The 22,226-nt window shown below is 40.8% G+C and overlaps 1 protein-coding gene across 3 annotated transcripts in view; it reads right to left on the bottom strand.

Moving 5' to 3' along the window:
• Positions 1-21,626, bottom strand: part of ercc6l2 (excision repair cross-complementation group 6-like 2) — a 40,534-nt gene extending 18,908 nt beyond the window's left edge. Inside the window, exons 1-3 of one of the 3 annotated variants that reach the window (XM_034296466.1) lie at positions 21,476-21,626; positions 2,071-2,389; positions 1,482-1,590 (exon numbers count right to left, since the gene is read on the bottom strand). In XM_034296466.1, the coding sequence (XP_034152357.1) occupies positions 1,482-1,590; positions 2,071-2,389; positions 21,476-21,623 (576 nt within the window). In that variant the 5' untranslated portion in view covers positions 21,624-21,626. Of the gene's footprint in view, positions 1-1,481; positions 1,638-2,070; positions 2,390-2,900; positions 3,549-21,475 lie in introns of those variants that run through there. The other 2 variants (XM_034296467.1, XM_034296468.1) reach the window with 2 other exon arrangements.
• Positions 21,627-22,226: the final 600 nt, after the last annotated feature.

Below are 22,226 nucleotides of genomic sequence, written 5' to 3' on the forward strand. Positions count from 1 at the left end.
CTTCTATTTGCACTTCTGGTTAGATGCAAACTGCATTTCGTTGTACTGGACTTGTTCAATGACAATAAAGTTGAATCTAATCTATACTGTAGATACATACAGTTGTGGTCAAACGTTTTGAGAATGACACAAATATTAATTTTCACAAAGTCTGCTGCCTCAGTTTTTATGATGGCAATTTGCATATACTCCAGCATGTTTTGAAGAGTGATCAGATGAATTGCAATTGATTGCAAAGTCCCTCTTTGCCATGAAAATGAACTTAATCCCCAAAAAAAGGCTTCAGGACACCCTAGAAAGTCCAGCAAGCGCCAGGACCGTCTCCTAAATTTGATTCAGCTGTGGGATCGGGGCACCACCAGTGCAGAGCTTGCTCAGGAATGGCAGCAGGCAGGTGTGAGTACATCTGCACGCACAGGGGGGCGAAGACTTGGAGGATGGCCTGGTGTCAAGAAGGGCAGCAAAGAAGCCACTTCTCTCCAGGAAAACATCAGGGACAGACTGATATTCTACAATAGATACAGGCATTGGACTGCTGAGGACTGGGGTAAAGTCATTTTCTCTGATGAGTCCCCTTTCCGATTGTTTGGGGCATCTGGAAAAAAGCTTTTCCGGAGAAGACAAGGTGAGCGCTACCATCAGTCCTGTGTCATGCCAACAGTAAAGCATCCTGAGACCATTCATGTGTGGGGTTGCTTCTCAGCCAAGGGAGCTGGCTCACTCACAATTCTGCCTAAGAACACAGCCATGAATAAAGAATGGTACCAAAACAATCTCCGAGAGCAACTTCTCCCAACCATCCAAGAACAGTTTGTTGACGAACAACGCCTTTTCCAGCATGATGGAGCACCTTGCCATAAGGCAAAAATTATAACTAAGTGGCTCAGGAAACAAAACACAGAAATGTGGGTCCATGGCCAGGAAACTCCCCAGACCTTAATCCCATTGAGAACGTGTGGTCAATCCTCAAGAATGCCAATAATTCTGACAAACTCCCAGCATTGATTACGCAAGAATGGGCTGCCATCAGTCAGGATGTGGCCCAGAATTTAAATGACAGCATGCCAGGGCGGATTGCAGAGGTCTTGAAAAAGAAACGTCAACACTGCAAATATTGACTCTTTGCGTAAACTAAATGTAATTGTCAATAAAAGCCTTTGACACTTATGAAATGCTTGTAATTATATGTCAGTATACCATAGTAACATCTGACAAAAATATTTAAAAACACGGAAGCAGCGGACTTTGTGAAAATTTTAATTTCTGTAATTCTCAAAACTTTTGGCCACAACTGTACATTGACATTTCACTCATTTAGTAGACGCTCTTATCCAGGGCAACTTAAAGTTCATTCATCTCAAGACAGCCATTATGTACTTCCAAAAATATGTATATAAACAGCCAGCATCAGTTGACAAAAGGAGGTTGTGTAGTATATATACACAAATCATCACTCAGGGGTCAACCAGCCCAGTCATTACCTGGACGGTCTTGCCCAGGCCCATGTCATCGCCCAGGATACATCCTCTAGACAGGGCATAGTTGTCATAGATAAACTGGATCCCTTCCCGCTGGTAGCCCCTTAGGTACCTGGTGATGGCATCTGATTAAGGCTCCATTCATACACCAAATAGAACCTGCAATCCCAGGTTTATAGACAAAGTGATTGGGATAAACATCCTAATGACAATCAATCAATCACATTTATTAATTTTTTACAACTGGCTGTGCCGGGTGAGATATTAAGAGTCCAATTAGAATAATAAATACATTTCTCTGGGCTAAATCTATAGTCTATTTAATTCTAGACTAGGTCAAAAGTATGACCAGGTGGACAAGGACAGGGACAGCAACGGGCCCCCCAAACCAGGTACTCCGCAGGTGTGGACCAGGACCTCATCTCCTCCTAAAATTTAAAACTGGAGGAGACTGAGAAAAGTTAGAAAATGCATTCCTCATATCCCCCAGCACAATAATATAGCAGCATAACAATGCTGACATCTTCTCACACCTCTGTGATAACGTGAAAAAAACAAAGTGGCTAGGTGATCATTTGAACAGCTCATATACCTGTTGATGGTGTATGGGACTGCTACACCGCTTGAGGACAACACCAAGGACTCTGATGGACCGGGGACTATCCGGGTGTAGACGAAGAAAGGCTTCTCATGGTCAGACACTCCACCAGATGACTGGATATTGTCTGGTCTTTGGAGTTTAATGACTGGAAAGACTGCCTCTTGTTCGTCATCATCAACATGCTGATCAGTGAACTTCACCAGTGCGGTGACCTTGCCACAGGAAGTGGTGGTGAGTTTTTGGATTGTCACCTCCTGTAGGGTTCCATTTCTGGGGCTGGGAGCAAGGCACCGGTCACCTTCATGCCACACTGTTTAATTATGGGAATGAGGGAAAATATTAACTTGGTTAGGCCAAGCTCAAAGGTATCTACACAAACAACTACAAAACTAACAAGATACAATTGTATGTATGTGGTTTAGATGTACGTGTCTAGATGAATATACGATGGCACATCTGAGTATTCAATAACTAGCAACTTGAACGTATAGGATGAGTAGGCTAATAGCTATATGTGACTCAGTTTGAACTTATTGACCATTAGAGGTGCAAGAAAATACAAGTAAAGCTGTGTTTTGGTATGTTCCTAATCAGGACTTAAATCACCAGGTAAGATAAAATAAATAACTGGTAAATAATAACAGGTAAATTACTAACCTGTAATCAAATAAATGAAAAGGACTGATTAGTGAAAAACGATCAGTTAATTTGAGGCCCATGGACATGGTCAGGTTAGTAATTAACTCGTTTTACCTGGTCATGTTGGTCTTAGTTAGGAATTTCTCTAAACTAGTAACATTATGAGTTTTAGATACACACACCTTGTATGTCAGCTGTAGAAGTTGAAGCCATCATCAGTCAGCATTGTAGCAAGCTGACAGAAGCAAACATTACAGTATGTTCTCTTCAGCGACTAGCAGCAACGTTGACCACACGTTTTCTACTGCAGTTAACATTAGCTAGCTTAACGTTAGCTTGCTAACAACACAGACACATAGCGCTCTCCAAATCATCAACTATAGTGTTAGTAAGATAAATACATTATTTAGCATTCGGCAGGGTTTTGAGCTAGCTTGTACCTTATATCTTTCAGACATATTCTGCCCTGTACTAGCTACGTTTTAAATTGTTAGCGACTAGCGTTCGCTTCACCTACCAAAGCGCTCTGCTGTTTATCTATGTTAACATTCCGTGTTGCACTTTCCACAGCATGTTCCCGAAAACAGTATGGCTGAAATTGTTCGCAAAAATAAATGAGTAATTAAAATAAAAATAAAATATAATTAAACGTTTTCGTCTCTCGGAAAAATAGACGTTTATTTTATTCTAAGACTTACTAGAAAGTGCTGCCAGTTCAGCAATTTAGACTAGGGTGACTGTGACCATAGGTTTTACCACGCACTGTAGAAGAGGCACGATCAATTGATCAGACTTTTACTCCTGCATCATCAGTGGCATACACCTGCAGCGCTCTCTCTCGGGAAAGTCCATCTAAGAGCAATACGCTGCCACCTCCTGGATGTATTTCTCAGGAAGAACAATAGAAAATCTTTTTTAGCGCTGAATAAGGCTCATTCTTCTCTTTTCACTAGGTCTTCCTTGTACAATAGAAAACTGTACTGTTTTCTGTCAATATACCATTTCAAATAATGGTTAAAATACTGTTCCAAAGGGGTCTTTAAAACTGTAATATTTTATTAACAAATAAAAAAATAAAAAAATCTTAACTTAACTTTCTTAAGTTTACTTTAAGATTCTTCAATGAATATTACAAAATACCCATAGAGAAATACAATGAAATTAGTGTCATTTAAACAATTCACATTTTTTTGTGCTATTGTCCTTTAATAGCGAATATGGCCCTTTTCATTAGCTTCTAACAATTGCTACACTGAGGTAACGATTACGGACTTTTTTTATGAAACGTTTAGGAATTGCTACCATTTTCATACACAGTCCCCTTATTTCAGGGGCTCAAATGTAATTGGACAAATTAACACAATCATAAATGAAAATGTTCAATTTTAATACTATGTTGAGAATCCTTTGCAGTCTGGAACGCATGGACATCACCAAACACTGGGTTTCAGTTATTGTTTGTTCATGGGTTTTTTTGCATTAAGTTTTGTCTTCAGCAAGTGAAATGCATCTTTGATTGAGTTGAGATCAGGTGATTGACTCAGGCCCTTGCAGAATATTCAACTTCTTTGCCTCAAAAAACCCTTGGGTTGCTTTCGCAGTATGTTTAGTCCATCTGTTAAGTAAAACACCATCCAATCAACTTTGCTGAATTTGAGCAGACTATATATCCCTATACACTTCAGAATTCATCCGTCTGCTTTTGTTTTTTGTCATATTATCAATAAACACTATTGTTACTTTGTCACCATTGGTAATCATGAGTCTGATGGGGAGGCTACGACATGCAGAGTTCCCCAAGGATAAGTTCTTGGACTGCTTCTGTTCTATCTCTATGCTACCTCTGGGCAAAATTCTACAGAACAACAACATTACCAAACATTAACACATAAATACCTGAATGAACCAAAATTGTCTACAATTAAACTAATATAAAACAGAGTTTATTGTTTTGGGCAACAAAAGTAAGAGAACTAGTATTAGTAAAGAGCTGGATTCTCGGGCCCTAAAAACCAGGGACCAAGTGGCTAATCTTGGTGTTCTGATTGACTCAGACTTCACATTCAAAATTCATATCAAAGCGGTCACCAAAACAGCATTCTATCATCTTAAATATATAGCCAGAATCAAAGGCCTGGTGTCCCAAAAAGACCAAGAGAAGCTCATCCATGCTTTTATCTCTAGTAGGGTTGTAATGGGCTTTTAACTGGACTCCCCAAAAAGACTGTAAAACAACTTCAGCTCATTCAGAATGCTGCTTCTTGAATGTTAACCAGGACCAAGAGAACAGAGCACATCACTCCGATTCTTAAATCTTTGCACTGGCCTCCAGTCAGTTACAGAATAGATTTTAAAGTGGGACTTTTAGTCTATAAATTACTGAATGGTTTAGGCCCTGAATACATTTCTGATATATTTCAAGTGTGCCGCACAAGCCCTGAAAAGTGAAGCCAAAACGTCTCGATCCCAGTATAGGTCATAAACCCCACCTCCCCATGTTATTCAATGGGATGCAAGACCAACTAAACAATTAAATTACCCTTCAAATATCTTTTTTCCGAAGCTGGTTTCTGTCATTTACTGTAGTTTGTATCACGCTAATGTAAATTCAAGAGTTTGTTTTTAAAATAAGTTGGTTTTTAGTTAGTTATTTAATGCTCTAAAAACGGTGGTGTGACGTCGTGATTCACAGCTGTGATTGACAGCTATCTGAGCCGAGGAGCCACTGAAGCGCCAACAGGCTTTTTTCGCGATCTTCGGAGGACTAAGGAGATTGGAGCTTTAAATTTAATCTCTAAATTTCTATAATTGATATAATTTCACATGGACATAATGGGTTGTTCTGCAGTAGATTGTGCTAACCGATCTGGCATTTCCAATCGATCTTTGAATTTTTTTCGGTAAGTTAAATTTATAAGCTATTTAATTAGTAAATAAATGTAATGGGCTAGCTAACGTTAGCTAAAAGAAAACAAGCCTCGTTAATAGCCATGTTAATAGCTAGCAGGTGATCGTTAGCTAGAAGTTACCAATTATTTTTGTATTAGGCCTATTCTAAATTAAGGTTAAACATTATGTAAGTTAGGCTATAACATATCGTATTTTAATGAGGTTGGAGTGGAACGGAGCAGACAGAGTTCACAGGAGCAGGACTCCACTTCCAAAACAGTGCAGCGTGTGCTTGCGATTGATTACGGCGGGGCACAGGGGTGGGGCCGTTGATTTCGCGGCTTTACGGCTTTATTTCCTGCTCGCTACTGCGCATAACTACTGCGCAGAACTACTGCGCAGAACTGGTCCCAAGATCGCTATCTGCGCAGACGCAAGTCCAAGATGTCAGCGCCATATCGGGACACTGGCGGCTTCAGTTTTCACCAATGGAAAAGAGCGAAGGGGTGTCGTCCATTTGATTTTACAGTCTATGATATATTTGAAGAGTATAAACCAAGCAGGGTTCTTAGATCCATGAACTCAGGTCAGCTAGTAGAGCCTAGAGTCCAAATTAAACATGGCGAAGCTGCATTTAGCAGTTATGCTGCACATTACTGGAATGAACTACCAGAAGATCTTAGACGTGCCCCAAACATATACATTTTGAAATCCAGGTTAAAAACATTTCTCTTTTCATGCGCCTATGAGTGCTTGAACTGAACCACACAGCCTTTATTGGTTTTTGTTCTATTTTCTTATTCAATGTTTTATTATTATGATGTATTTTTTATATTTCTCTCTTTCTTTGATTCAATGTTTTATTATTTCATTGTTATTCTAGTTCTTATTTTGCTATGCTTGTGGAAAAAAGTGTACAAGCAATAGGGATAACCGCACCCTGGAGAGGATTGTGAAACAAAACCCATTCAAAATGTGGGGGAGATTCAAAAAGAGTGGACTGCAGCTGGAGTCAGTGCTTCAAGAACCACCACGCATAGACGTATGCAAGACATGGGTTTCAGCTGTCGCATTCCTTGTGTCAAGCCACTCTTGAACAAGACACAGCGTCAGAAGCATTTCGCCTGGGCTAAAGACAAAAAGGACTGGACTGCTGCTAAATTATGTTCTCTGATGAAAGTACATTTTGCATTTCCTTTGGAAATCAAGGTCCCAGAGTCTGGAGGAAGAGAGGAGAGGCACAGAATCAACGTTGCTTGAAGTCCAGTGTAAAGTTTCCACAGTCAGTGATGGTTTGGGGTGTCATGTCATCTGCTGTTGTTGGTCCACTGTGTTTTCTGAGGTCCAAGGTCAACGCAACCGTCTACCAGGAAGTTTTAGAGCACTTCATGCTTCCTGCTGCTGACCAACTTTATGGAGATGCAGATTTCATTTTCCAACAGGACTTGGCACCTGCACACAGTGCCAAAGCTACCAGTACCTGGTTTAAGGACCATGGTATCCCTGTTCTTAATTGGCCAGCAAACTTACCTGACCTTAACCCTATAGAAAATCTATGGGGTATTGTGAAGAGGAAGATGCGATACGCCAGACCCAACAATGCAGAAGAGCTGAAGGCCACTATCAGAGCAACCTGGGCCCTCATAACACCTGAGCAATGCCACAGACTGATCGACTCCATGCCACGCCGCATTGCTGCAGTAATTCAGGCAAAAGGAGCCCCAACTAAGTATTGAGTGCTGTACATACTCATACTTGTCATGTTCATACTTTTCAGTTGGCCAACATTTCTAAAAATCCTTTTTTTTTATTGGTCTTAAGTAATATTCAAATTTGATGAGATACTGAATTTGGGATTTTCGTTAGTTGTCAGTTATAATCATCACAATTAAAAGAAATAAACATTGGAAATATGTGTGTGTGTAATGAATGAATATAATATACAAGTTTCACTTTTTGAATGGAATTACTGAAATAAATCAGCTTTTTGATGATATTCTAATTTTATGACCAGCACCTGTACATCAATGTAGGGTATTATCTCTCAAAAGGTGGTTAGAGAATTGTAACAATCTGACTGTTTTTTAGTTCTAATGCATTTTAATATCTTTCTTTTGATTGTAAAGCACATTGAATTGCTTCTATGTATGAATTGTGCTATATAAATAAATGTGCTTGCTAGTGAACCTGTGCCATTGGAAACCATGCATGCCCATACCGTCACATTGTCTCCACCATGTTTTAAAGATTATGTGGTATGCCTCAATTCATATGCCATTCCAAGCCTTTGCCATACTTTTTTCTTCCCATCATTCTGGTACAGGTTGATCTTAGTTTAATCTTTCCAAAGAATGCTGTTCCAGAACTGGGCTGGCTTTTTTAGATGTTTTTTGGCAAAGTTTAATCTGGCCTTTCTATTCTTGTGGCTTATGAATGGTTTGCACCTTGTGGTGAACCCTCTGTATTTGCTCTCGTGAAGTCTGCTCTTTATGGTAGACTTGGATAATGATATGCCTACTTTCTGGAGAGTGTTCTTCACTTGGCTGGATGTTGTGAAGTGTTTTTTCTCTACAATGGAAAGGGTCCTACGATCATCCACCACTGTGGTCTTCCGTGGATGTCCATGCCTTTTTGTGTTGCAGAGCTAACCAGTGTGTTCTTTTTTTCTGAGAATATAGCAAACTTTTAATGGCCACCTCTAATGTTCCTGCTATCTCTCTGGTGGATTTTTCTTCCCGAAATCTTATTAGAGGCTGTTATTCTTTCGGAAAATTATGAATCAGTCTATGTTCATAAACTGCTTGAAGTGATTGTCTCTCTGTGCGAGCTAGCACGAGTGCTGTGTCCTGTGGTCATATTGCTTTCCCCTGCTAATGTGTTTTGATAGAACTTTGTGAAATAATTATAATTTTTGTGAAAAAAACGAATTTCCTGTCACAGCGAATACAAAACATTATGGATCCTCAATCCATTGTGGTGCACACCGTTAACATTTTATGAGATAAATATCTGTACAGTGTTTTAAAGTTTACATTTCTAACATCTCCTCCACAGACTGCTTGGCTTGTGTAGTAAACCACCAGCCTTCACAAACTTGTATCTTCCCACTTTTGCTATCAGGGAAGCTGTGTTTATCTTGGCCAGGAAAATAGTTGAACCATTGACAAGCCACAAGAGTCTCTCACTCTGAAACAGTAGATTGATACCCTACCCTCTGTTTTATTACTGTTAAGGAAGCTACACACCCATGGGAGTTACTCTGACAGCACCCCCTAAGCTCCAACAATAACAATGAAGTTTCCCAGAACAGTTACTGGCTTCATTAAAAAGAACATCATTGACATCATCCTCACAGTGATTATATACAGTAGCAGTCAAAAGTTTGACTGTTTCTCTATACCAGTCATACTAAATGAAGCTTGTTGAGAGAATGCCAAGAGTGTGCAAATCTCTCAAAGGAAAAAGGTGGCTACTTCGAATAATTAAAATTATTAATGTATTTTGATTTGTTTAAGACTTTTTTGGTTATGACATGATTCCATATTTGATATTTGAAGTATTCTACAATTTGGAAAACACTCAAACTAAAGAAATACTTTTGAATAAGTAGGTGTGTCTAAACATTTGACTGGTACTGTATGTACAAATCATAAATGTCCTAACTAGAAGCCTTCAATTAAAAGCGCATTGAATGCACTGAACATCATAGGGAGATGGACACAAATGTGTCTGTTTACAACAAAGAAACTTCTATGAGACGGACAAGCCATAAAACAAGACAAAGCATCAATACAGAACTAGGTTTCAATCATATTAAGATGACTATGTCGAATGACAGCAAGTTGGAAGCTGTCCGGCAACAAGCCTACCAGATGAGCTAAAAGCCTTCTCTGCTCGCTTCAAGGCACCAAACCATGCATGAGAGCACCTACTGTTCTGCATGACTGTGATGTTGTTCTCCATAGCCAATGTGATTAAGACTATTATACAGAAGAACATCTGCAGGGCCACAGGGCCAGACAGAATACCATGTCATGTAATCACATACCACAGAAAATGCCATCTGAATTGCACTCCACACTGAACTCTTCTGCTGGGAAAAGAAGAATGCCTATGCGAGTGCTGTAAATTGAGTACCAATCAGCATTCAACACCTTCACACCCTCCATAATAATCACTAATCTCAAGATCGTGGGACTGAACACCTCCATTGGTAGGGTAGTTAACAACACATCCACCATTCTCACCTTTAAAACAGGGGCCACTCAGGGGTATGTAGTGTCCACTCCTGTACTCCTTGTTCACACACAACTGCCTGGCCACACAGGACTCAAACACTATTCTGAAATTAAGGGCTGCGTAAAATGTTTTACTTGGGGAACAGTTTAAGGCTGTAAATACAATACAGTGAAGAAAAACTTATCTCTGGAGCCCCAGGACAATTGGTGCCCCCGCCGCTAACCTAGAATCCTGTTGGAAACATTGCAGTACACATGGTTATTCATTCATACCTATTCTGCATACATGCACACACACGCCACACTAATTACCCATAGTTGCTGATGCTACTGTCTGTAACCTATCCACTGCTACCCCTACAAAGCATCCCGCACAGCAGCTTTGTACTGGCACTCCTTGTAAATAATTTAGAATTTATTCCTTGTAATATTTGTATTTCTTATTATTTACTTCAGTTTGCATTTCTGGAAAATGGCCAGTGATTAAGCATTTCACTGCAAATTGTTAATGAAGCATATTGAGAGATATGAGTGTGTGATTGACACTGTTGAAGCTACCAAGGCTTTGCTTATAAAGCATTCAACAGTGTGTGAGTTACGCAGGGCCAGACAGCAACATTTATCGGGAATGATCAACAAGAATCTCAACAATACCCGCACTCTATTTGTCATGGTCAACACGCTTACAAACCCAATGAAGCAGATAGTTTCAGAACTCATGTCCACTGTGAGATGTAATGAATTTGCATGTTTCTTAATGAAAAAATTAAAACGTATTAGACGGCCCATCAGAACTAGGACACTGTACCGTCACTACGACCACCAAGACATAACTTGGTTATTAAATCTTAAAGCTTCCACGTTGTCTCGACACACTGCCATCAGAATTTTTTTTTAACTCTATAACAATGGATATAGTTAAGAGCTCTCTGCAAACAGGCATTTTCCTAAGGTCTCAAAAACAGCTGCCATTAAGCCCTTAATAAAAAAGAGAACATTGGATGCATCTATAATGAACAACTATAGACCTGTATCAAATCTCCATTTTATAGCCAAGATCATTGAAAAGGTTGTCTTCAATCAACTCAGCAATATTGTGACCTCAAGCGGTCTCTTAGACAAATTTCAGTCAGGCATCTGACCTCACCACAGTACTGAAATGGCCCTGATTAAAGTTTTAAATGATATACGGCTGAATACTGATTCTGATAAAATAACAGTTCTGGTTCTATTAGATCTCAGTGCAGCATTTGACACTGTAGATAATAGAACACTTAAAGATAGGCTGGAAAATTGGGTAGGACTCTCCGGGACAGTCCTTGATTGGTTCAGATCTTATCTAGATGGCCGGAGTTACTTTGTCACCATTGGTAATCATGAATCTGATAGGGTGGCTATGACATGCGGAGTTCCACAGGGATCTGTTCTCGGATCGCTTCTGTTCAATCTCTATATGCTACCTCTGGGCCAAATTCTACTGAACAAACACATTAACTACCACAGCTATGCCGATGATACTCAAATATATATGTCTCTCAAACCATTTGACAACAGCTCAATAGACTCTCTGTGTCACTGTATAGAGCACATAAATATGTGGATGAACCAAAATTTTATATAATTAAATTAAGATAAAACTGAGATTATTGTGTTTGGCAACAAAAATAAAAGAACAAGTAATAGTTAAGAGCTGGATTCTCGGGCCCTTAAAACCCGGGATCAAGTGTTTAATCTTGGTGTTCTGATAGACTCATACCTCACATTTAACAGTCATATTAAAGTGGTCTCCAAAACAGCATTCTATCATCTTAAAAATATAGCCAGATTCAAAGGCTTTGTGTCCCAAAAAGACCAAGAGAAGCTCATCCATGCTTTTATCTCTAGTAGGGTTGACTACTGTAATGGCCTCTTAACTGGACTCCCCAAAAAGAATGCAGAATGCTGCTGCTAGAATGTTAACCAGGACCAAGAGAACAGAGCACATCACTCCGGTTCTTAAAACTGTGCATTGGCTTCCAGTCAGTTACATAATAGATTTTAAAGTGGTGCTTTTAGTTTATACACCTCTGAATGGTTTAGGCCCCGAATATGTTTGAAGAATATGAAACAAGTAGGGCTCTTAGATCCATGAACAAAGGTCAGCTAGTAGAGCCCAGATTCCAAACTAAACATGGAGAAGCTACGTTTAGCAGTTATGCTATACACAACTGGAATAAACTACTAGAAGATCTTAGACATGCCCCAAATGTATCTATTTTTAAATCCAGGTTAAAAACACTTCTCCTTTCACATGCCTATGACTGAGCATTTAAACTTAACCACACTGTTTAGCCTTATAGCTTACTTACAGTGGGGAGAACAAGTATTTGATACACAGCCGATTTTGCAGGTTTTCCCATTTACAAAGCATGTAGAAGTCTGTAATTTTTAACATAGGTACTCTTCAACTCTGAGTGATGGAATCTAAAACTAAAATCCAGAAAATCACATTGTATGATTTTTAAGTAATTAATTAGCATTTTATTGCATGACGTAAGTATTTGATACATCAGAAAAGCAGAACTTAATATTTGGTACAGAAACATTTGTTTGCAATTACAGAGATAATACGTTTCCTGTAGTTCTTGACCAGGTTTGCACACACTGCAGCAGGGGTTTTGGCCTCTATACAGACCATCTCCAGATCTTTCAGGTTTCGGGGCTGTCGCTGGGCAATACGGACTTTCAGCTCCCTCCAAAGATTTTCTGTTGGGTTCAGGTCTGGAGACTGGCTAGACCACTTCAGGACCTTGAGATGCTTCTTACGGAGCCACTCCTTAGTTGCCCTGGCTGTGTGTTTCGGGTCATTGTCATGCTGGAAGACCCAGCCACGACCCATCTTAAATGCTCTTACTGAGGGAAGGAGGTTGTTGGCCAAGATCTTGCAATCCTTTGCAGAAAAGCATCCCCAAAGAATGATGTTTCCACCTTCATCCTTCACGGTTGGGATGTTGTTCTTGGGGTTGTACTCATCCTTCTTCTTCCTCCAAGCTTACAGTTTAGACCAAAAAGCTCTATTTTTGTCTCATCAGACCACATGACCTTCTCCCATTCCTCCTCTGGATCATCCAGATGGTCATTGGCAAACTTCAGACGGGCCTGAACATGCGCTGGCTTGAGCAGGGGGACCTTGTGTGCGCTGCAGGATTTTAATCCATGACGGCGTAGTGTGTTACTAATGGTTTTCTTTGAGACTGTGGTCCCAGCTCTCTTCAGGTCATTGACCAGGTCCTGCTTTTTAGTTCTGGGCTGATCCCTCACCTTCTTCATGATCATTGTTGCCCCACGAGGTGAGATCTTGCATGGAGCCCCAGAACTTCTTCCATTTTCTAATAATTGCACCAACAGTTGTTGCCTTCTCACCAAGCTGCTTGCCTATTGTCCTGTAGCCCATCCCAGCCTTGTGCAGGTCTACAATATTATCCCTGATGTCCTTACACAGCTCTCTGGTCATGGCCATTGTGGAGAGGTTGGAGTCTGTTTGTTTGAGTGTGTGGACAGGTGTCTTTTATACAGGTAACAAGTTCAAACAGGTGCAGTTAATACAGGTAATGAGTGGAGAACAGGAGGGCTTCTTAAAGAAAAACCAACAGGTCTGTGAGTACCGGAATTCTTTCTGGTTGGTAGGTGCTCAAATACTTATGTCTTTCAATAAAATGCTAATTATTATTTAAAAATCATACAAACCTTTACATACTTTGTAAGTAGGAAAACCTGCAAATTGGCAGTGTATCAAATACTTGTTCTCCCCACTGTATATGTTTTTTTATCTCGTTTTTATTCTTTTTATATTTTATTATTCTATTTTCTATTATTATGATGTTGTTTTGATTTTTTAATTTGAGTATGTTATTCTATTTTTATATTTTTTCTTTTTCTTTGTAGAGCACATTGAATTGCTTCGATGAATTTTGCTATATAAATAAACTTCCTCGCTAGAGGTCAGTGAGAACCAGGCTGCACCCAGTTCCTCTTGTCTTAGTAACCTCACCCAGTTCCTCTAATCTTTGTTACCTCACCCAGTTCCTCTAGAGTCTATTACCTCACCCAGTTCCTCTAGTCTTTGTTACCTCACCCAGTTCCTCTAGAGTCTGTTACCTCACCAAGTTCCTCTAGCCTTTGTTACCTCACCTAGTTCCTCTAGTCTTTGTTACCTCACCAGTTCCTCTACAGTCTATTACCTCACCCAGGTCCTCTAATCTTTGTTACCTCACCCAGTTCCTCTAGAGTCTATTACCTCACCCAGTTCCTCTAGTCTTTGTTACCTCACCCAGTTCCTCTAGAGTCTGTTACCTCACCAGTTCCTCTACAGTCTGTTACCTCACCAGTTGTTCTACAGTTTGCTACCTCACCCAGTTTCTCAACAGTCTGCTACCTCACCAGTTCGTCTAGAGTCTGTTACGTCACCAGTTCCTCTAGACCAGGGGTGTTAAATTCTTACACTACAAGGTCCGGAGCCTGCTGTTCTTCTTTTCTACCTCATCATTAGTTGCACCCACCTGGTGTTCGAGGTCTAAATAAGTCCCTGATTAGAAGGTCATTATGAAAAAATGTATGACTTGCATCCAGGTCCAGAGTTGTGTCTGAGGGCACTGTTACCTCACCCAGGTCCTCAAGTCTTGGTAACCACACCCAGTTCCTCTAGACGCTGTTACCTCAACCAGCTGATATAGAGTCTATTATCTCACCCAGCTCCTTTAGTTTCTGTTACCTCACACAGTCTGATAATAATGCAGCAATGATTTGTAGAGTGTCTCTTCAAGCAGTAAAATTGCTATGTGTCCAAATTTGTTGCGGTGTCCCTCATTTCCACATGCCTTTCCTCAGCTTAACTAATGAGAAGGTTATTTAGTCTAATGTTGGTGGCTTCACTTTTGGAAGGGAAATCTTTCCTTCTCCCATTGCTTTTGGACTTGGCATGATGTCTGTCAATGCTTTGCTTTGCTTGTAGTCACACATGTCTCTCACTGATGTTGTCAGGCCCAGCTACCTCTTTTCCCTTTACATATTTGAGGTTATGAACATCTTCCATGGATGGATCAGCTATAAAGGCAAAAGTGTTTCTTTATTACATTTTCCCCTTTTCACGCTGTCATCGCCTTCCAATCCCGTGGGTGAATGGTGAACCCAGGATTGCTTCCAAAGATCATCTTTCCAATGTGTTTGTGTCATCCCTCTTAGTCTGTTTTTAAGGCCCGCCACCCCATTCCTCCAAAAACTGTTTCTTTTGGCTATCTGTGTTTTGTTTGGAATCCATTTCCTCTGTTTTGTGTCCCACTTACATGTGCTTTCTGTCTATCTGTGATTCGTGCCTAGACCTCTGGGCAGATGTACCTCTTATCCTCGGTGTTGTAATAAGGAGGATTCCGTCCTTCCATGTTGAAGAGTAAATGCCTTTTGGTTTATCTGTCTTGACAAATAAATGTTGTTCAAAAATGTTCTTTGACCGATTGCATCCCGGGCAATGGACTTTAGTGCACTGAGGATCAGCTCATTCTCAAACACTCAATGGGTCATTAGTAGCAAAATAAGGTTGGAAGGTCATTTTGAAATGCATAATAGCCCCAATTTCTTCTTTCATCTATGAAATCCTATTTAAACCAAGTTTTTCATTAGGAATGTCTCCAGGCTACATGCACAGTGCATGCATGTGATTCTGCCAGTGATATGTTGATGCTTGGAGAAATAGGTACAGTCTAATTATACCCAAACATTTCACAAAACGGCCCGCCCAGCTATGGAAAGGCACCCTGAGGCATTCTGTCTTAAAACATTTGATGAAAAACAGTACTTGGAATGATATAAAATCAGAAATCCCATATAGAGTCGTCAGTCAGGCCAACCCAATCTGTAATATGCAAGTAGGCTAATATTTTGCCTTCTATTAAAAGTTTTGAAGTTTTTGAAGTAACGTTTACTGTATGTAAAAGAAAAACAACCAGATTTGTTTAATAATTGTTCCCATCAGCTGAACCACATACGGGGACCACTTGGTAAAGCTGTAGAATTAACATTTTTGAGATAAAAAGTTACCCTTCAATTCACGTTTGCATCACCCAGCACTGTGTGGATGGTTTTGTTTCCATAGATTCTTCCAACAGAAGATCTGGTCAAACCAGTGATCAATCCAATAATCATCATATCTTTACCCCAGGTAGGAATAGGCTATATTGTAGTTACCATTTGCATTGATATGGCTTTCCTGTCACATAAATATGGAGTTTTTATTGAATTTCAGTCTATAGTCATTGAACTGTCTGGAACTGGTATATCAGACAGTGACATTGAACTTTGGTTTTTTATTATTTTACATTATAAACACCCACACCAGCCCGCAGCCACACAGACCAGTTGATTCTGTTGCAGCCATTGGACGTTGCTTGTGTTCTGACAGACAGACGCCATGTCCTCTTCAGGAAGTACATGCCCTGGTGGGAAAACCATTCACACTAAGAGGGGGAGACAGTTTGCTTTCTCTGTGTGTGTACAGAAGCTTTCTAGCTGTCCAAGCCAGATAAGCTATCCTACTGTCTTCATGCAGTGTTGCTACAGAGTTGTAATTACAGTACATAGTAGATAGTACAAATCAAGTAAATAACAGTACTGTATCTGGATAAAACTGAAAAACTGTATAATGTCACCCAAAAATACGGCCTATTCTTTCCCAGTAGTCACTCAGTAACCCCGCCAAAGTGATCTGTCTGGCTGTCATCAAGATCTACAGTACCTCAAGCAACTGACCTTTCAGCTCCAGTTGTGAGTCCTGGGCCAGCCGTCCTGTATTATTGTAAAAGAGGTCGGGGAACTGCATTGCGTGGTTCAGCAAGAGAACAAGTGTGTGTGAGATCTAGCCCAGTGTGTAAACCGTTTGACATCAGTGTTTGGGTTTTCTTTATGGGAACATCTGCGGCAGATGCCCTATAAATTCTCTGCACTGAGAAAACAGGAACAAGAAGTTCCATTTTTGTATAGCACTGTACCATGGCGGATGGGCCTGGCTTCGTTCACACTGCACTCGTTTAGAGACGGTGAAGTCACGGGTAGAACACACCAGACACAGTCACAGTGGTCTTTTTGTTTTTAATCTAATGGAGTGAAAAGCAACGTGTGTTTTTAGGTATGTTTTAATTCTTTACTGATAAGACTTTGAAACTTACAGACTTGTAATAATGCACAATGCAAACATATTAAGTGCTGTTATGCCAGACAACATTCGTCAAAGGTTTGTGCTGGCCAGGCAGCTTCAGGCATAAGTTAAAGTACACCATACAATTACAATCCCACTGACAGATTTCTACTGTGGTTTTTTTATATCTATAATATTTAAAAGGCCACTCTCCCTGCCTAGCTTATGCAGTGTCTTTGTCCCTCTCATAACTTTCTCTGTTTCTTTGAAGAGGATAAGCACCTTAGGGATCACCTTCATTAGTTCTTTGTAATTGAAGGAAGATGTTTACTTACTAGCCCACAATATATTAAGCACTGGTTGCGTAGCTTTCTTCCAACTTAATTGGGCTGGTCATTAATGTTTAACACATTGTTGTTTCAATTACTACAATGCAAAACAGTGGCAATTTATTTGTTACTCATGCATCTATACATCACTGTCTCCAACATGACTGAATAGAAGTCAAATTAAAAATGAATTTCCAAAATAAACGTATTTAATTCCAAGAGTTTTAGAACATCAACAACCGAACTGGATTCAACACGGAGCAAACGTTGTCCGGAAGTCTGTTGTAGGTCATGATCAGACACTGGAGAGTCTAAGACCTGAATAGGGGATTTGTCCTCCTCTTCTCAAGGGTTTAGGAAACGCTCCATCTGTGTTACTCCCATGAGTCACTAGGCCCAACACGGGCCAAAAATAATTACATCCCTGCCAAAAATGACAGTTTCAGCTTCATAACCATTGATTGCAGAAATGGAAAATGAAGTTGAAGATGTTTCCTCTTCTCTCTGCTATTCCCTTGTTCATTAGATGAGTAAATTATTAATTTACCAGAATGTGTCTGGTTGTTAAGCATTGATTTACACCAAGTTGGATTCACATGACCACATGAACGTACATTCTGCTTCGGCTGTATCATGTCTCCGACCTGCATTCATGTTGAACATAAACGGGTCACAGGCATTATCAAGGCGACTGAATCAAAGCAGACCTCTCTATCATGTCCACAGGCTTGCCGGCTCTCTAGATCTCCTCTTCTTTCAATGCATGGAAGCTGCAGTAGCACTAACACAGTTGATTTATTGTATAAAGCAACCATGCTTGTTTAACAATTGATCCATTTTATTGTCTGACCTGGAGAAGAATTTCCTTTAGGGTCTAGCCCGTAGAGAGCTAATGGTTGGCTGTTGTAGCTTTGTGTGAGACAACTTTCTCTCATGAAACACATTTGATGATGGACTGACCGAAATGGCTTTATAACCTGGCTATTTAATGACTTTGCAAGTTATTTCACGTCTTAAGACGAATAGCAGTTACAGACCCAGAAACTGACAGGCTGCATCTGGGCTTGGGTAAGATACCCTCAGCTCAGAAAAATTCTTCCCTCTTTATGCCTTAAATAGTCAAGGGTTCCTTTCAACCACATTCATTTACCAACTTTGGAGACTGGTAGTCAATAAATGGCATCTATAATCTTTCGGGAATATCCTTCCATAAAAACAACTACCATTACACTGTGAGTAAATTAATGCTACTGTAAATAGCATCTATTCAGTGACCCTGGACAGAGAAAGGGTGCTGCCATGCTTCTTAATTAAGTTGTACAATACTTGAATCTCTTCCAAGCTGCTTGAACCCAATCCAATCTTTCACTCCGTCTGTCATTGTTCTCTCTCCCTCTCTATGTCTCCCCCTCCAGTTCTCACTCTCTATGTCTCCTCCTCCAGTTCTCCCTCTCTATGTCTCCCCCTCCAGTTCTCCCTCTCTATGTCTCCCCCTCCAGTTCTCCCTCTCTATGTCTCCCCCTCCAGATCTCCCTCTCTATGTCTCCCCCTCCAGATCTCCCTCTCTATGTCTCCCCCTCCAGTTCTCCCTCTCTATGTCTCCCCCTCCAGATCTCCCTCTCTATGTCTCCCCCTCCAGTTCTCCCTCTCTATGTCTCCCCCTCCAGTTCTCCCTCTCTATGTCTCCCCCTCCAGTTCTCCCTCTCTATATCTCTCTCTCCAGTTCTCTTTTTTGGAGGCAGTCAATTATACAAATCCCTTATGAGAGCTCGACTTCGAAAGGAACTCCCAGAACATTTTCCGGCAGGACTATAACATTCACAGAGCCTTGAGTGTTGTGTAGATTCGGAAGCACTGTGTTTACATCATCAACACCTTTCCAGTCATCCTTCTCCTTGCCCTAATTGCCCAACAGTTGAGATGGTATTTCTATCCACCCACCACCAATCATTACACCAGTCCAAAGGAGACTTCAGCTTCACCACCGGAGCCACTATATGCTTGTTAACCACAAAGTAGAACTGACAATGTATGAGAGAGTGATGTGCAAGAGACCTAGAGTATGTGTGTGCGTGTGTGTCTGTGCATGTGTGCGCACGTGCTTGCGTGCATTCCGCTATGTGTGTGCGTGTGCTGGGTGTGCGTGCAAGTGAGTTCTCCCCCCTAATCAAGTCTCTCTCTATCAAAGACTCCACGGGCCTCGCGAAACAGCTGATTCAATGGCCAATAACAAAAGCAAAGGAACTCGGCAAACAAATGCAAAAGAATGTCCCTCTCTCTCTTCTCCATCCTGGGCAATCCTCCCGACTCACCAGGCACAGTGCTTGGTGTTGGAATGAATTATCTGTCCGCTTGCTGGACGGTCCCCCAGCCCCCCCACCCCACACACACCCCACACCCCGCCCGCTCCAACCATCCTAACCACCCCACTGCTTTCCAAAGCCAGACTCGAGCAGCAACAGGGGCGCAAAGAGCTGCATGACTGCACGTCCCGACAATGAGGCCACACAAAAGTACCAGCTCAGCAGAACTGGACGTCCGTTTCTCAGGCGTTTAAGCATGCAATTATGTTCCTCTGTGCTCCATCGCTGTGCAACCGGGGGGACAGTGGAAAACAACAACGACCAATGGCAGCCAGTTATTCCCCTCTTAGATGGGTCACTGGGGAACGCAGAAGTGTTCAGATTTAAGAGGCACAACTATTTCAATGACATTTGGACCGGGGCGTATCGGTGTTTGCATCTATGTGCAGCGCGTGTATGCTTGTGTGGTCGTGTGACAGTGACCCTATCTGCGTGTGTGTTTTATGTGACGGTTTTCCAGTAGGGAGTGTTCCTCCTGTGGGCTAGCCCATTCCCCTATGTATTCAGACTACACATTTTCTCCATCCTGGTCCTGAGGGGTTAGTTGGTCTGTTTCCAAGCCCAAGGAATGGACCACATAGCCACGGTTGCTTTCTCCATAGCTGTGGCCTACTGTGTTCAGGCCCCTTGCAGAACAGGTTTTCTTTTCTGTGAATCTCAGAGGAAGGTCTGTGTTGGGGGGAATCAAAGTGATACATGTTTGAATGCTGTTTGTGAATTCACATGGGATATTCCAGGCTCTGGATTGCCTATCCGCACTATAGTGAACTTTAATAAACCCAAGTGAAAGTATCCTGTCTGATTTTCTTGGAAAAAATTCTGGAAGAAAACTCAACAAGAAATCTTTTAGGATTGGTTCCTATAAGCATCCATATGATAAGAACGAGGATACAGGACAAAGAAGAAATTCCATTCATGCTACATTAAAAAGGGTGCACCCAATATGGCCACCACTGCACAATGGACTATTTGCATTGAATGGATTCTTCTTTAATCCCATGGTTGCGTCCTGACCATAATGTGAGTTACCTCAAGAACTCTGACCACTGACCTCTGAGTCCTGAGCCCTGAGACGACATAAAAGGGAGAGGAAGCAAGAAAGGAATAAAAAGAACAGGAAAGTACTAGAGAGAGATACACCAGGGCAGATGTACACAGTAGCCCCGCTTATGAATTAAAACCAAAGGGGATCAGGAATGGAGAGACTCGTTGAATAGTGTTAGTTACACAAGCAGAAGCATAATAACACCATTTGAAAATGTTCAATGTAAACGGTTTTAACAGGATAACTGACTCATGGTCTATTGATCAAAAAGAAATTTTTAGGGGGGGTCTTAGCTAGTATTTGCTCCTTCGATGTGACACATATCATCGATTTGGTTGATTTCACAAGCATCTCATGGCGCAATTTCAATGCGCTGGTGCAATTTATTTGTTTCATTTCTAACACTTCAGTGTGGAATCCTTAGTTGTCCCAACCTTGTATTGCTGAACCCAAAGAGCAGGTTAATAGAATTATGACTAAGAGTTTATGACTTTGTTTCTCTTCAACTTATAAAGTCTTGTATATAGCTTAGTGTTAAAGCCTTACCTGTGTGGCATCTAACCCTGTTCAACACTTCAAGCAGAACTCAAACAGTAGTAATTAAGTACAATAAACATTTATTTCTTAATATGCCTTGGGACATTGGGAAATCCAAATGAATGGTACCTATCAATTAAATGTAGTGCGGTCAGGATTGCTGAATATCAGCCCTTTGAAGGTACACTTACCATGTCCTTGATGATTCTCAGAAGAGACAGGTTTCTCTTTATCTCTTAAATGAAAATGCCTGTTTTTTTCCTCTCTCTCCCTCTTTCTCTTAGCTGCAAATACATGGAACTTCCCCAATCTGAGAGGTTGCTTACTGATATCGTTCATAATCTCTCCAAAATATCCCTCTGTCTCTGTCTCACTCCCCCTGAATGTTCCGTTACATCCCTGCTCTCTATGTTTCTCTCTTTCTCTCTCTCTATTTCTCTCTCTCTTTCACTCTCTTTCCCCCTTTCTCTCTCTCTCTCTCTCTCTCTCTCAGACTCTATGTTTGTGGTTTATATTTTACGAATCCTCTTTTGACACCAAGGCACCCAACACTAAACTTCTGATAGAAGTCCAATACATGTGAAGTACAGTAGTGTCTTAGAGTGAAACTCCTTTCAGGTGATATGCAAACAGAACTCTCAAAATGGGATTACTCAGTAGCATCATTTGACGTAATTCCTCAGATCAGTTTCCCTGTAAAAAATCCACTGTGTCCTAAGGATAATCAACAAAAAAAAACTATAACTTTCAAATACTTCAGTTTTGATTAGTTGGGAGATTTAGCTTTTTTTGGGCCCAGATATCTCAATGTTCTTGACTTATCCCATTTAGCCACTAGAGGGTCTCACCAAGCCATTGACTTCACACTGACTTGTAACATTTCCTTCTATTTGATCAGTCCCCAACTATACACGAAAGTGAAGTGCCTGCCCCAAAGACATC

The sequence above is a fragment of the Esox lucius genome, chromosome 13, assembly GCF_011004845.1.
Source record: "Esox lucius isolate fEsoLuc1 chromosome 13, fEsoLuc1.pri, whole genome shotgun sequence".
Lineage (NCBI taxonomy): Eukaryota > Metazoa > Chordata > Actinopteri > Esociformes > Esocidae > Esox > Esox lucius.